The 12983-nt window shown below is 32.3% G+C and overlaps 1 protein-coding gene across 4 annotated transcripts; it reads right to left on the bottom strand.

Moving 5' to 3' along the window:
* Positions 1-2516: 2516 nt before the first annotated feature.
* LOC132751592 (peptide methionine sulfoxide reductase MsrA-like) lies at positions 2517-12491 on the bottom strand. Of its 4 annotated transcripts, none has more exons than XM_060741778.1 (6): positions 12327-12450; positions 6002-6141; positions 5192-5287; positions 4679-4743; positions 3952-4080; positions 2517-3189 (listed from the first exon to the last, which is right to left on the bottom strand). In XM_060741778.1, coding segments are annotated over exons 1-6 (768 nt in total). In that variant the 5' UTR covers positions 12329-12450; the 3' UTR covers positions 2517-2853. The 4 variants fall into 4 exon arrangements, with proteins under 4 accessions (XP_060597761.1, XP_060597762.1, XP_060597759.1 ...); XM_060741779.1 differs by having other exon boundaries at positions 12323-12434; XM_060741776.1 differs by lacking the exon at positions 12327-12450 and adding an exon at positions 6472-6491.
* Between the last annotated feature and the right edge of the window lie 492 nt (positions 12492-12983).

Genomic DNA, 12983 nt, shown 5'->3' with positions numbered 1-12983 from the left:
TGAGATTTTTTGCTTAGTATATTTATCAACCTTTTCTGAACACATTCGTGATTTAATTTTGGAAGCAGTTAGTCCAAAAAATGTGTTTTTAAACGTTTTAAAACGGTACCTGTACTATTTTTATCTGCTATCGCGTAACCTGTCAATTATCGATAACGCTCCGCCCCCTGTTGAGCATCAATGAGGGAAATCGGTAGTTCCATATATGCGTGAATTACCGGTCCATACTGGTCCATACTACTCGTAATTCATGTATCGTACAAATACCGTACATCTTTTTGAATATCGTCTACCTTTTATTTAGCCTTTTTTATAAAATAAGAAATTGTCGGCCAATGTACGTAACATAATGTATGAAACATAAATAACTAAGCATAGCGACAAATCGCACGACCACGGGGTTGATTAAAAATATAGTTGCTAAAATATCCATAATGTGTGAAAAATAATTTGTCTGTCCCGTTAATCTGATAGATCTTACATTGAGTTTATGGATTTTTGTACGGATTCAGGGGCTTGCTTTACATTCAACCTCGTTTTCTAACAATGTCAAGTAAAACAACAACAAAAACAGACAACATTTTTTATGTGAACGCCTATATGACTTGTGGTAAGGTCTCCCTGACAAATTTCTAAACCATTTTTAGGTTGTCTAAGGATGATTATTTCTCTATGAATCAATAAAAAAAGATAATAAAATAAATTATCAGTGAATGCTTTGAATAAATTGTTCGCTAGTAAATCGAACACAGTACTAATAAACCTGGGAGAAAGTTTGGAATTTATTGTATATCCCAGTAGAAACTGGATCTCTATGCCGTGCATAGATGATTTTCATGATAATAGAAGTCAAGAAGTCAGATCATAATGATCGAGTGATACCTTTTATTTCTATTAGAATATGTGAAGCATTTATATATCAATTTGGAGGAAAAAAATATATAAAATCCCGTTCTTATTTGTACATCTACCATGGACTTTAAAATACTGTCAGAAGCTCAGTTTTTTTGTTATTTTAATTTATATTTTAACGGAATTTCATACACGAGTACACAGATAGAGTGACACTGGTATAATATAATAATATGCTGATGATAATAATAATAAACTTCAATGTGAAACAATTAAATACCCCGCTAGCAAGCGGTGCACAAATACGTCCATTTCCCCCCACCGAGTGCCTCAAATTTTACCGAAAGTCACGTGACATGTGCAACCGATACCAGACTAACGGTAAATCACGTTAAGATGTGAAGAAATTTCTGTTATAAACTGATATTAATCAGCAACTTTTTAATTGGTCAGATGTTCACTGGGTCATAAATGTTGTTAGTGTATGTTACCGAAGCAACTTGTGACCCTCTCTGGTGCGATATTTTTGTGTATTATGTAATTATTTAGCGTGAAACGTAGGGGTCCGAGAGAGAACAGCCAATTTATGACACTTCGTTTGATGCGGATCGGACTAACTTTGAATCGGCATAACTTTTTTTAATAATCAAGCAATTAACATGCGGTTTAAAGCACATGAAAGGGAATTCATTTACGGAGGGAACCGTGTCAGGGATTTTTTGTTTGCTCAATCAGCGACTTAATTATCTTTAATTACGTAATATGTATGGTGAAAAAAGTCGCATAAAATGTTTGACGTTACGTAATATTTTTTTTGAGTAAAGACAGACAAAATTTGAGACACGGTTCCCCAGATATTATAAGTATGTTTATTTTCCAAAAAGTTTGATGACAAAAAATAAAAAATGACTTTTGATTTATGACGATTTAAAATTTTAGGATTTTTATTAAAAATCAATCATTTACAAAGACATTTTTTTTCAAATATGTTATTTTTTATGATGATCAACGACATTTAATGCATAAAGATTAAATAAATAACAATTATTACTAAAATAAGTTGGTTTAAATGACATTTATGTGATTACCACGGAAAGTGTCTGTTGTCACCTTAAGAAATAAAGAACATATAGTGAAAAAGCTGAAAATTTAAATCAGAATACTTGAAATTCAGGCTATTTGTTGCCAATAGCAACCAGAATTTTCAACATAGGAAGAAAAAAAAAGAATGTGCATAATCTCCAGACTGCCATCTACCCATATTTCAAGTTTCATAAAAATATTTTCAGTACTTTTTGAGTTATCACTGGATCCAGTTATTGTGTTTAAATTTGCCATATTTTCAGACTATTTGTTGCCATAGCAACCAGAATTTTCAACATAGGAAGAAAAAAAAAAAGACGTGCATAATCTCCATACTGCCATCTATCCATATATCAAGTTTCATAAAAATATTTTCAGTACTTTTTGCGTTATCGCGGGATCCAGTTTTGTGGACGGACGGACTGACAGACTGACAGACAGACAGACGGACAGACGGACGGAGGGTAAACCTAAAGTCCCCTCCGGTTAAACCGGTAGGGGACTAACAATGATATCTGACCAATGGGCCAAGGCACACCATGATGCTTCATGCCAAAAAATCTTATTTTTGGGCATTGCAGTTCCACTCAAGAAGGCGTGAGTTTCCTATATAAGTTAATATAATCTAAGTGACAATTTAAGTCTATACAAGCTAAGTTACCCAAGCATGTAACTTTTGTAGACGACCACATGGGGACGCTACATGGCTAAATGTTAATTCCAGTGATTGTAGTTTCTTATAAGAAGATCTACGGACATTGCCATCACAAATGCTCACCTCCGAGTACTGATCAGCTAAACACACATAACAAAATTTAAAACTTAGTTAGTCATGTCACCTGAAAGCAATCAAATAAATAGGTATTTTAAATATCTCTTTTAAAAAAATTGAAAGCACTTTTTGTATATTATCATATATCACAATTCGCTGTTCGGCTTCTTTTTTCCGTCCTTCTTCCCGAGACCAATAGGACAGCTCACTCCCGTGCCTCCTAATCCACAATAACCGTCGGGATTTTTATGTAAATATTGCTGGTGATAATCTTCTGCATAGTAAAACTCAGATGCTGGAATTATTTCTGTCACAATTTTGCCGTAACCTTTCAATATTATCAGTTTTTCATATGCTTCTTTAGAGGCTTCCGCTGCGTTTTGTTGTTCGTCAGAGTAAAAATAAATTCCTGACCGATATTGTGTTCCTTGGTCGTTTCCTTGACGATTTGGTGTTGTGGGGTCATGATTTTCCCAGAATACCTGTAACACACAGTATTACATTAATATTGATATACATATATATATTAAAGTTGTGTTAAGTATGTTATTATTGTGTAATCTTAACAGAACAATATATTTTACAATAAAATAAAACATTTACATGACATACTAAAATCATCCATAAGTGTGAATGTAGGTTAATTTTTATAACACATTTTGAGGTTCTGTTGTAAGCCATTAAAAGGATTATTGGCAATCATCCAACATTACAGAAGGAAGGAAGACTTTTAGGGTTCTTTCATGTGCTATCATATCTTAATACTCATAATGTACATGAACAATAAAATTAATAACAAACATGAAAGTACTATTATAATAAAACATTTGGGCGATCACCATGTAGTATGTAAAACATTCCGATTCACAGTATGTAACACAAAGGTACATCTCTGACAAAATATTTCGCATACTGAACCTTATTTTAACACGTATCATATGATACATGTATGTCAGTTGACTTAATTGCCAATTTTTTAAGTTTATTAGTTGGTTATGTTAAGCCATTCAGTCAAAGCTGAATACCTAATTACTACGTACTCTCAACAGCTTGATCATGAAAACTTTATGCAGAAAAAGCACATTGGGTACTTTCTTTGACCAATAGAAAATAATTTTCTCTAATTCACACGATTTTCACTGTATAATCTATTCAATGTTCTATGTTAACACAATCCAAATCTTTACAACTGAGCATAAAATACACATTTTAAACATCCTACTGTAGCAAACTTTATACTCTACCTTTAGAATTTCATCATATGAAACATTTTTTGGATCAAACACGACTCTGACCACCTCATTATGTCCGGTATTCCCCGTACACACCTCCCTGTATGTGGGATTCTTAGTATAACCGGCTGAATATCCAACCTGACAGTAGACAAAAAAGTTAACTCAAAACCATCTTAATTAGATAGCAGCTAAGTTTATTTACTGTCAATGACTTCATAGCACTTCCCCCATTTGGATTGAATTCGATCTTGAGTGTCATATCATTAATTGAAGAAATCATTTCAAATTAATTATTGCATTTTTCTTTCAGTTGAAGCTCTCTTCACAAATATGGATGATTAAATAAGTTTAAAGCTGCATGCTTCTTTTTGAGCCCAAATATTTCAAGAAAATCAAACTTGAGAAAAATATACCAGCAAATAATCTGTAATTTTTTGCACACAAGTTATTGGTCTAGACCTACCTCAATTGTACATTTAATCTTGAAGAAAAAAATATTTCCAGTCCCATTACTGTATATCAAAAAACCTCAGTGAAACCTCTTTAATGACTGTCATAAAACAATTTGTGCTGTACTGCAAATTACCAAATTCAATTTTAGAAGGGTAGCAAGTTTCATAGATGTATGTTTTTCTTTTTCTACAATAAACAAATGTAATGAACCTTGATACATTAGATCACTATCATACACCAGTTTCTGACTGGTTGATTAAAATTATCAAAATATTATCCTTACCTGTGTAGAATAAACACCTGCCTGCTTCCAGAACTTTCTTTCTGCTCCCCAGAAACAGCCCATCCCTAAAACAACAGTAAAAATATATAAATACTTTCAAAAACAAAATTACCTACAATATCATTTGATTTGGTCCAAAAAGTTTCATCACTTTTCTTTTATTTTCATGTCATAAAGAAGAATATCTTGTCACTTGCATATTTTACTTTTCTGAAGTTTCACCTTGTCATTTTGAAAATCTGGACATCTTGTATTGTACTTGGAAAAGCTTTATGAAATTCCAACTTTTCTACACTATGATCTCTATAAACTTTCAAGGTCATTATTTAATACATGTATGTAAACACCTTGAAATTTCAACAAGGCAATTAAATAAAGCAAGAATAACTTACAAGCAGGAGGAAATTGTGTTCAACAGTTTCTACTCCTAGAAGTACAAAAAAAAACAACAGTTACAAGAAGTACAAATAACAATATCATTTGATTCACACAAAATGTTTAAAAAATATGTACCAAACATAGCCATTTGCATCTCATCTGGAAATGGTGGCACTGTGGGGTTTCCATTGACAGCATGTTTTGGTGAGACTTTTATTCTCTCATCACGTCCTGAAAAAAATAAAACATTTACATTAAATTTGTTAATAAATAAATTAATTTATAAAAGACATATCATTAACTTGTGAATAAATATATATAATTACATGAATTTAATGCCACACTTGTAACTCAACATAATTAGTTCAGTAATTTAACAGCACATGACATATTTTTGTCATAAATCTAACATTCAAATTTGAGTAACATGTGATAAAGTAACAATGTTGTGAAAGACTCAAGGGCTTTAGTGTTATCTTTGTTAAAGATCCTGTAACACAATTTTTTTATGTTTTTTTATCATAAATATAATGCTCAAATGAAGATTTACAAATATTGTAAGGTCCAAAAAGCATTATTTGTAAAGATATTACCGAATTAACATTTTATGTGAATAAAGGGAGGTATTTAGAAATTTATTTTCTATAAAGTCTATTTTTTCAATAAGAGATGAAAGCATATATTTTAATGATTACATATAATGTGGAAAAATATTTGCAGTACATATTTTACATATTCTTCAATGTTTGAAAATTGTTTGAGAAGAATAAGTATATAATATACATAAATAAAATTTTACTTAAGAGTGGCAACAACCTTAATTACAACATACAGGATCTTTAAAGACACAGGCAAGTTATTTATAATAAATGAAACATTTCCTGAATGTATCAAATGAAATTAAAGAAAAGGAAAAGTTATATTTATCAGGGTAAGAATTCATACCTGGCAAGGCATCTTGTGGTGTAGGCATAGTTGAAGGTCTATCACCCATAAAGCCCATAAAAAACAGACCTGCTACAGGCTGATGTCTCAACACAGACTGAATTACAAACAACAGGTTAGGTAGTCTTGACAAAATTGTCCTGAAAAAAGAAAAACAACAGGAATGGATTTGTAAAATGCCATGCCACAGCATTGTATAGAAAGTGGGAAACAAAAGTAGTTTATCATTTGTTTGTACATTTGTAGTAAATTCTTGAATTCAATTCACAATTTGCTTGCATGTTGAAATCATATTAACATTACATAACAGTTCAAAATAAAAGAGCATGTATGTGAAACTTTGCCTGAAAGAACATTTGTAAACTCAGAAAAATATACCACTAAAATAAGACAAATGAATGGTAACAACCAGTAAAACAATGATTTATAACCTGTGTTGATAAACCATAGACCAGTAAATATTACTGTACCTCATTCTGAGACAGATGAATATTTCCTATAGTCAGGTTGACAAAATATAAACAACTCAGTGAACTATTATAACCTTTTATCTGATTACAAAATAATATAGGCCACTAGGCCAGTGATTTCAGGCTACTACATTTTATTACACAATTATATCAGGTTTGACCCAATTAGAACTTCTGAAGACACTTACATAAGAATACTACAGTTGTGAAGCATTTAAAACACAAGCAACTGTTTGTTTCATAGGGACTATATTTATATTGAATGAGTGAGAAATGGGTGTGAAAGAACAAGATTGATTCAAGTGTGATGGTACAATGAATGTTAAGTAAATGGAATAATGTGAAAATTTATGTGAATGTGTGGGATGCAGATGAAGATCATTAGATGGTGAGTGTTAACTAAGTTGAGCAAGTTCTTAGGTGGTTAGTGGATGGATTATTGAGTCTAATGATTTGTAAGTGAGATGGGGAATTTGATTGCTTGTTGATACGTTTAATGGTTTATGAGTGGGATGGTGAGTTTGATCATTTGTGAGTGGGATGGAGAGTTTGATCATTTGTGAGTGGGATGGTGAGTTTGATCATTTGTGAGTGGGATGACGAGTTTGATCATTTGTGAGTGGGATGACGAGTTTGATCATTTGTGAGTGGAATGTTGAGTTTAATGGTTTATGAGTGGGATGTTGAGTTTGATCATTTGTGACTGAGTGGGATGGTGAGTTTGCTGGTTTGTCTAGAGTGAATCTGAATTTGTGTTTGTGAGTGGGTTGATGAGTTAGGTGTTTGTGAGTGGATTGATGAATTTAGGTGATTTGTGAGGGTGATGGTGAGTTAAATGATTTGTGAGGGTGATGGTGAGTTAAATGATTTGTGAGGGGGATGGTGAGTTAAATGATTTGTGAGTGGGTTGATGAGTTAAATGATTTGTGAGTGGGTTGATGAGTTAGGTAATTTGTGAGTGGGTTGATGAGTTAAATGATTTGTGAGTGGGTTGATGAGTTAGATGATTTGTGAGTGGGTTGATGAATTAAATGATTTGTGAGTGGGTTGATGAGTTAAATCATTTGTGAGTGGGTTGATGAGTTAGGTAATTTGTGAGGGGGATGGTGAGTTAAATGATTTTTGTGAATGGGACCATGAGTTAAATGATTTGTGAGTGGATTGATGAGTTTAGGTAATTTGTGAGTGGGTTGGCAAGTTAAATGATTTGTGAATGGGTTGATGAGTTTAGGTTATTTGTAAGTGGGATGGTGAGTAAAATGATTTGTGAATGGGTTGATGAGTTAAATGATTTGTGAATGGGTTGATGAGTTAAATGATTTGTGAGTGGGTTGATGAGTTAAATGATTTGTGAGTGGGTTGATGAGTTAAATGATTTGTGAGTGGGTTGATGAGTTAGGTGATTTGTGAGGGGGATGGTGAGTTAGGTGATTTGTGAGGGGGATGGTGAGTTTAGGTAACTTGTGAGTGGGATGGTGAGTTAAATGATTTGTGAATGGGTTGATGAGTTAAATGATTTGTGAGTGGGTTGATGATTTAAATGATTTGTGAGTGGGTTGATGAGTTAGGTGATTTGTTAGGGGGATGGTGAGTTTAGGTAACTTGTGAGTGGGATGGTGAGTTAAATGATTTGTGAATGGGTTGATGAGTTAAATGATTTGTGAGTGGGTTGATGAGTTAAATGATTTGTGAGTGGGTTGATGTGTTTAATGATTTGTGAGAGGGTTGATGAGTTTAATGATTTGTGAGTGGATTGATGAGTTAAATGATTTGTGAGTGGGTTGATGAGTTTGGTGATTTGTGAGTGGGATGGTGAGTTAAATGATTTGTGAGTGGATTGATGAGTTAAATGATTTGTGAGTGGGTTGATGAGTTAAATGATTTGTGAGTGGGTTGATGAGTTAGGTGATTTGTGAGTGGGTTGATGAGTTAAATGATTTGTGAGTGGGTTGATGATTTAAATGATTTGTGAATGGGTTGATGAGTTAGGTAATTTGTGAGGGGGACGGTGAGTTTAGGTAACTTGTGAGTGGGATGGTGAGTTAAATGATTTGTGAGTGGGACCATGAGTTAAATGATTTGTGAGTGGATTGATGAGTTTAGGTAATTTGTGAGTGGGTTGGTGAGTTAAATGATTTGTGAATGGGATAGTGAGTTAAATGATTTGTGAGTGGATTGATGAATTTAGGTTATTTGTAAGTGGGATGGTGAGTTAAATGATTTGAGAATGGGTTGATGAGTTAAATGATTTGTGAATGGGTTGATGAGTCTGACAATTTGTGAGTTGGATGGTGAGTTAGTTGATTTATGAAGGGGATGATGAGTTTGATAATTTGTGAGTTGAATATTGAGTTAGATGATTTGTGATTGGGATGGTGGGTTTAATGGTTTGTGATTGAGATGGTGAGTTTGTTAGCTTGTGAGTTTGATGGTGAATTTGATGGTTTAGGAGACAGTGAAATGATGGTGAGTGAGTTAGGTGGTTTTTGAGTAGGATGGTGATTAACTGATTTGTAAGTGGGATGGTGAGTTTGACGATTTTTGAGTATTATGCCCAATTTATTGCAGGGATTTTTTCCAGGATTTTGGGATCATGACCCATACCCATTTTCGATGTTTTGTTAAAAATTGGGAAAGAAATGCATAACTGAAATTTTGCAGTCATTAAATGAATGCAAACAATCATTGTCTAGGATGGCATCTTCAAAGCACTATTACAGTGAATAAGCCCTTATTTTCAACGATTTTATAATTCTTTATTCAATACTTTTATTTTGTAACTTTCAATTGGGAATATTTTCCTGTAGATTGGGAAAATAATATACTATTTTCAATTGGGGATATGACCCAATAACGGCTATTAGAAATTGCTATAGGTGATTTGAGAGTAGATGAAAATATGGATGATTTGTGGTGAGAGTAAAATGATGATGAGTGATAATAAAAAGCCCTTTAGCACAATCACGGATTTATATTACAAGGATCGGACACTTCCGTTTAGCTTAAAGTCTCGTCGCGCCTTGTGCGGAATCGCACATAGGATAAAGGTGGACAGAATGTGAGATGGCGGAACGCGCGGAGTGCAAAATTGACTGATTTTCACATGAGTATGTGGTGTTATTGTAGCTTTGTGAAAAATTATATACATATGAATGTATCGATACAGTATTATTTTGTGTCGCTAAAGTATTTATATATTAAAATATGCCGAAAGAACGATGCTACGCTTAGTTAAAAAAGTACCTAATTTAAAAAATATTTGCCTATTGTTTAGGCATACTCTCTACACTTTGACGCCCTTTTACTTCAAGCACAAATTATAACCGCGATTCAGATTAAGATAATTCTTTTTTACATGGTTTAATGGGTGCATTGCAAAAAAAATGTTTCTTGATTGCTTAAAAACTTTTGAAGAAATTTATGTTTGAAATTTGTCTTTATTTCTGTGAATTATTTCCAAATGATTTGTACATTTTTTATTTGATTACCTGTATATTTAATTAGTATAAATATAGTAAATATTCTACTATTAAGTGTATTAAATATATTTTCAGATCATTCTAGACAAGCGTTCATATATAGATTAATTCATTAGATTGGCAAGGAAGAAACTATTATTTGCATACGGAACAGCTGTTTTATAATATTTTTTTTTTATTTTGAAACAGATTTTTTCATAGTTATCCTTCACAATTCACGTTAAATGATTTATTTGTCATATGTTTATTCTAATTAGTTTTCAAAGAAAGGGCTATACATATTTAGTTGTATATTTTCTTTTTCATTTATAAATGTTAATAAAGAAAATAGATTTACATTGTATTGATATATATCCTCTTCAGAATCATTTTCTTACCACACATACCATGGACTGTAGTTAAAGACCGCGCACATACAAAATATACATTCAAATTCTATTTGTTTTTTAAGATTAAATGAAAGTTTAAAAATAAAGTTTTTCAATTATCACTTGTTACCTGGTAATTAACCCCCGTCAAAAGTAATTAAACTTCAAAGAAATTTAAGCGTCGTGTAAAAAATAATCAAAAGTTACTATCTCGCCAATATTTTGTACTAAAAAATGAATAAATTTTCTTCACATGTTGAGCGAATTGTAAAGCCCGCAATACTTTTCCCGTAAAACAATTGTGCGTTAATAAATTTGACTACATTACCCAATTAATCTTAAATATTGCATCTTTGATCATCTGTGAATAACTTACATCGGCATATTTTTTATTTTGAAATTGAATTTATTATGTTACCATAATAATAAATTTCAAATACCTACTTTTTATATAAAAAATGTAAATTTACCGCGGATTTTTTTCAAGTTAATTTTTTAATCGTCGTTGCGGTCAGATAAACTGTACCTTTAAAAAAATAAATTAGATATTTGAATTAAGCAAGTATTTTTCTTCAAAATAAACTTTAAATTTCCAAAATCGGATAATAAATGGAAAAGCTATATGGTATTTTGTAAAGTAGGTATCCGTTGTAAACGGGCATTTACGCTTAGCGCCGGTAAATTATCCATCGATGTACCTTTATCGGATGCACGACAAGATATTTAAGCATTTATATAGGGTTAACTGGGAGTGTCCAATCCCTGTAATATAAATCCGTGGCACAATTTGTTGGGCAAGTCCTGGGCCAACACTGGACCACTGATACTATCGGTGAAAGTGTATGAACAGACCCAAGTCTGTTTGATTCCTCACCTGTGTAGAGAACTAGAGACTAAATAGCGACTAACATGAATATTTTTTAAATTCTATTTCAAATTAAATTAATGCTGATAATTTGTGAGTGAAATTAATAGAGTCACAGTACCTGTGCTCGACCAGCCCAGTGCTCGACCAATACTTCTATTTGTGTATGATTAATGCATAAAAGTGGAAAAACCCTGGGAATTTGTTTGTGCTTTTTGTACCTGACCTGTAACCTCTACACCATGTACAAGTACTCCAACTTTGGTAGAAGATTGGCCATTTTGCAGACAATATTTAACAGTACAAAAATACATTTCTATATTTAAAGTAGCAGTAAAAACTATTTAAAACACTGAAATAATGGTAATTTAGGGCAAATGTGGACAATACTTTGTAAAATTGCCTTTACTCTAATGATTCCAATTGATTTCCATAGGAAAGGTGCTTAAAAATTATCAAAACCCTGCTCTCCATAAAAGGCAGGGGCTATGAACATGTAAACAAATATGGCGGCTGTACAGAATCAAATCGGGAACACACCACTAAAAGCGTAGACCATTTGTATATTACACCAAGTATCACACTTAAATATGTTTGCAGAGTGATTTTAGTAAAAAAATATGAGAATAAGTAATTCAAAACGCCCCAGTATATGTAAATTCCAAAACTCTTATAAACACTTTATTTGTCAATGTATAGCATTTTCTTCGTATCATATTTACTCTGATATTTACATCTATAGACACTAAAACATAATTTTTTAAAAATATTTTTGTAATAGAATTGTTGAACATAAAAAATTATATCTGTTTTTATAAAATAAAAGTTCTGATAGAGATAAAACCACCTGGTCGAGCACTGGTTGGGTTGCCTGAAAAATATAGTGGTTTTATACCCTAGATACAACTCCGTGGTAAATTGTATCCTGATCTGTGTAATTAAAAAGCTTTAGCTTATTGTGAGTTTAAAAGGGCCAGCTTTGTAACAAAAATAAGTTTCCCAGCAAACTTTTTGTTCTGAAAGAGTTTTTACGTGATTTTGTAAAAAACTGGTTGAGCACTGGTACGGTGACTCTACAACACAAACATAAAACAAATGCTCACAGAACACAAGAGGAAAATTCTAAATAATACCTATATATATATATATCTATCTTTAATTATCCTTGATGAATATGACAAGTAACCTTACTTACATCACAGAGCTACCTATACATGTAAATTCTACTTACATAACTAAAATCTGGAACAAGAGTACTTCATTCACTAGACGCTTTATTTGCTGATTACAGCGCTTGTTTGACAGTGAGCACATCAAACTCCTCACAGCGGTTACGTCACGCTTTGCTACTTTAACCACTGCCACCACTGAAATCACGTGATGATAGTTGATCATGTGACAAAAACATGGCGGCCAGTTTCAGAACGCCAAGGATCCCATATCAAACTGGCAGATTTATAATTACATCCTTACCAGACAAAATAAGTTCAAGACACACAATTTGTTATCACTTTAAAACAAGTGCCGGATCAAATCTTTTTGTGCAATCGTTCAATAACTGTTTATATTCTGCCATTGTTTACTGGTTGTTACTATGCATACGGTGTCACAGTGAAAATATCTTTCGTTATGTTTACAAAATAATTTTTATACGTATAATTTTTTACTTTCTTGTACATTAAGCATAACTATTTAACGAAAGAAAACTAAAATGATATAAAGTATTCTATTTTAAAATTAAAAGTGAAAAAAATATATCCGGCTATATTCGACCGAATTTACTTGTGGCAGTGGTTACTG

The sequence above is a fragment of the Ruditapes philippinarum genome, unplaced genomic scaffold (assembly GCF_026571515.1).
Source record: "Ruditapes philippinarum isolate M1 unplaced genomic scaffold, ASM2657151v2 ctg10746_1_1_1_1, whole genome shotgun sequence".
In the NCBI taxonomy this organism is placed as follows: domain Eukaryota; kingdom Metazoa; phylum Mollusca; class Bivalvia; order Venerida; family Veneridae; genus Ruditapes; species Ruditapes philippinarum.
This window is presented reverse-complemented; position numbering and strand designations above follow the sequence as displayed.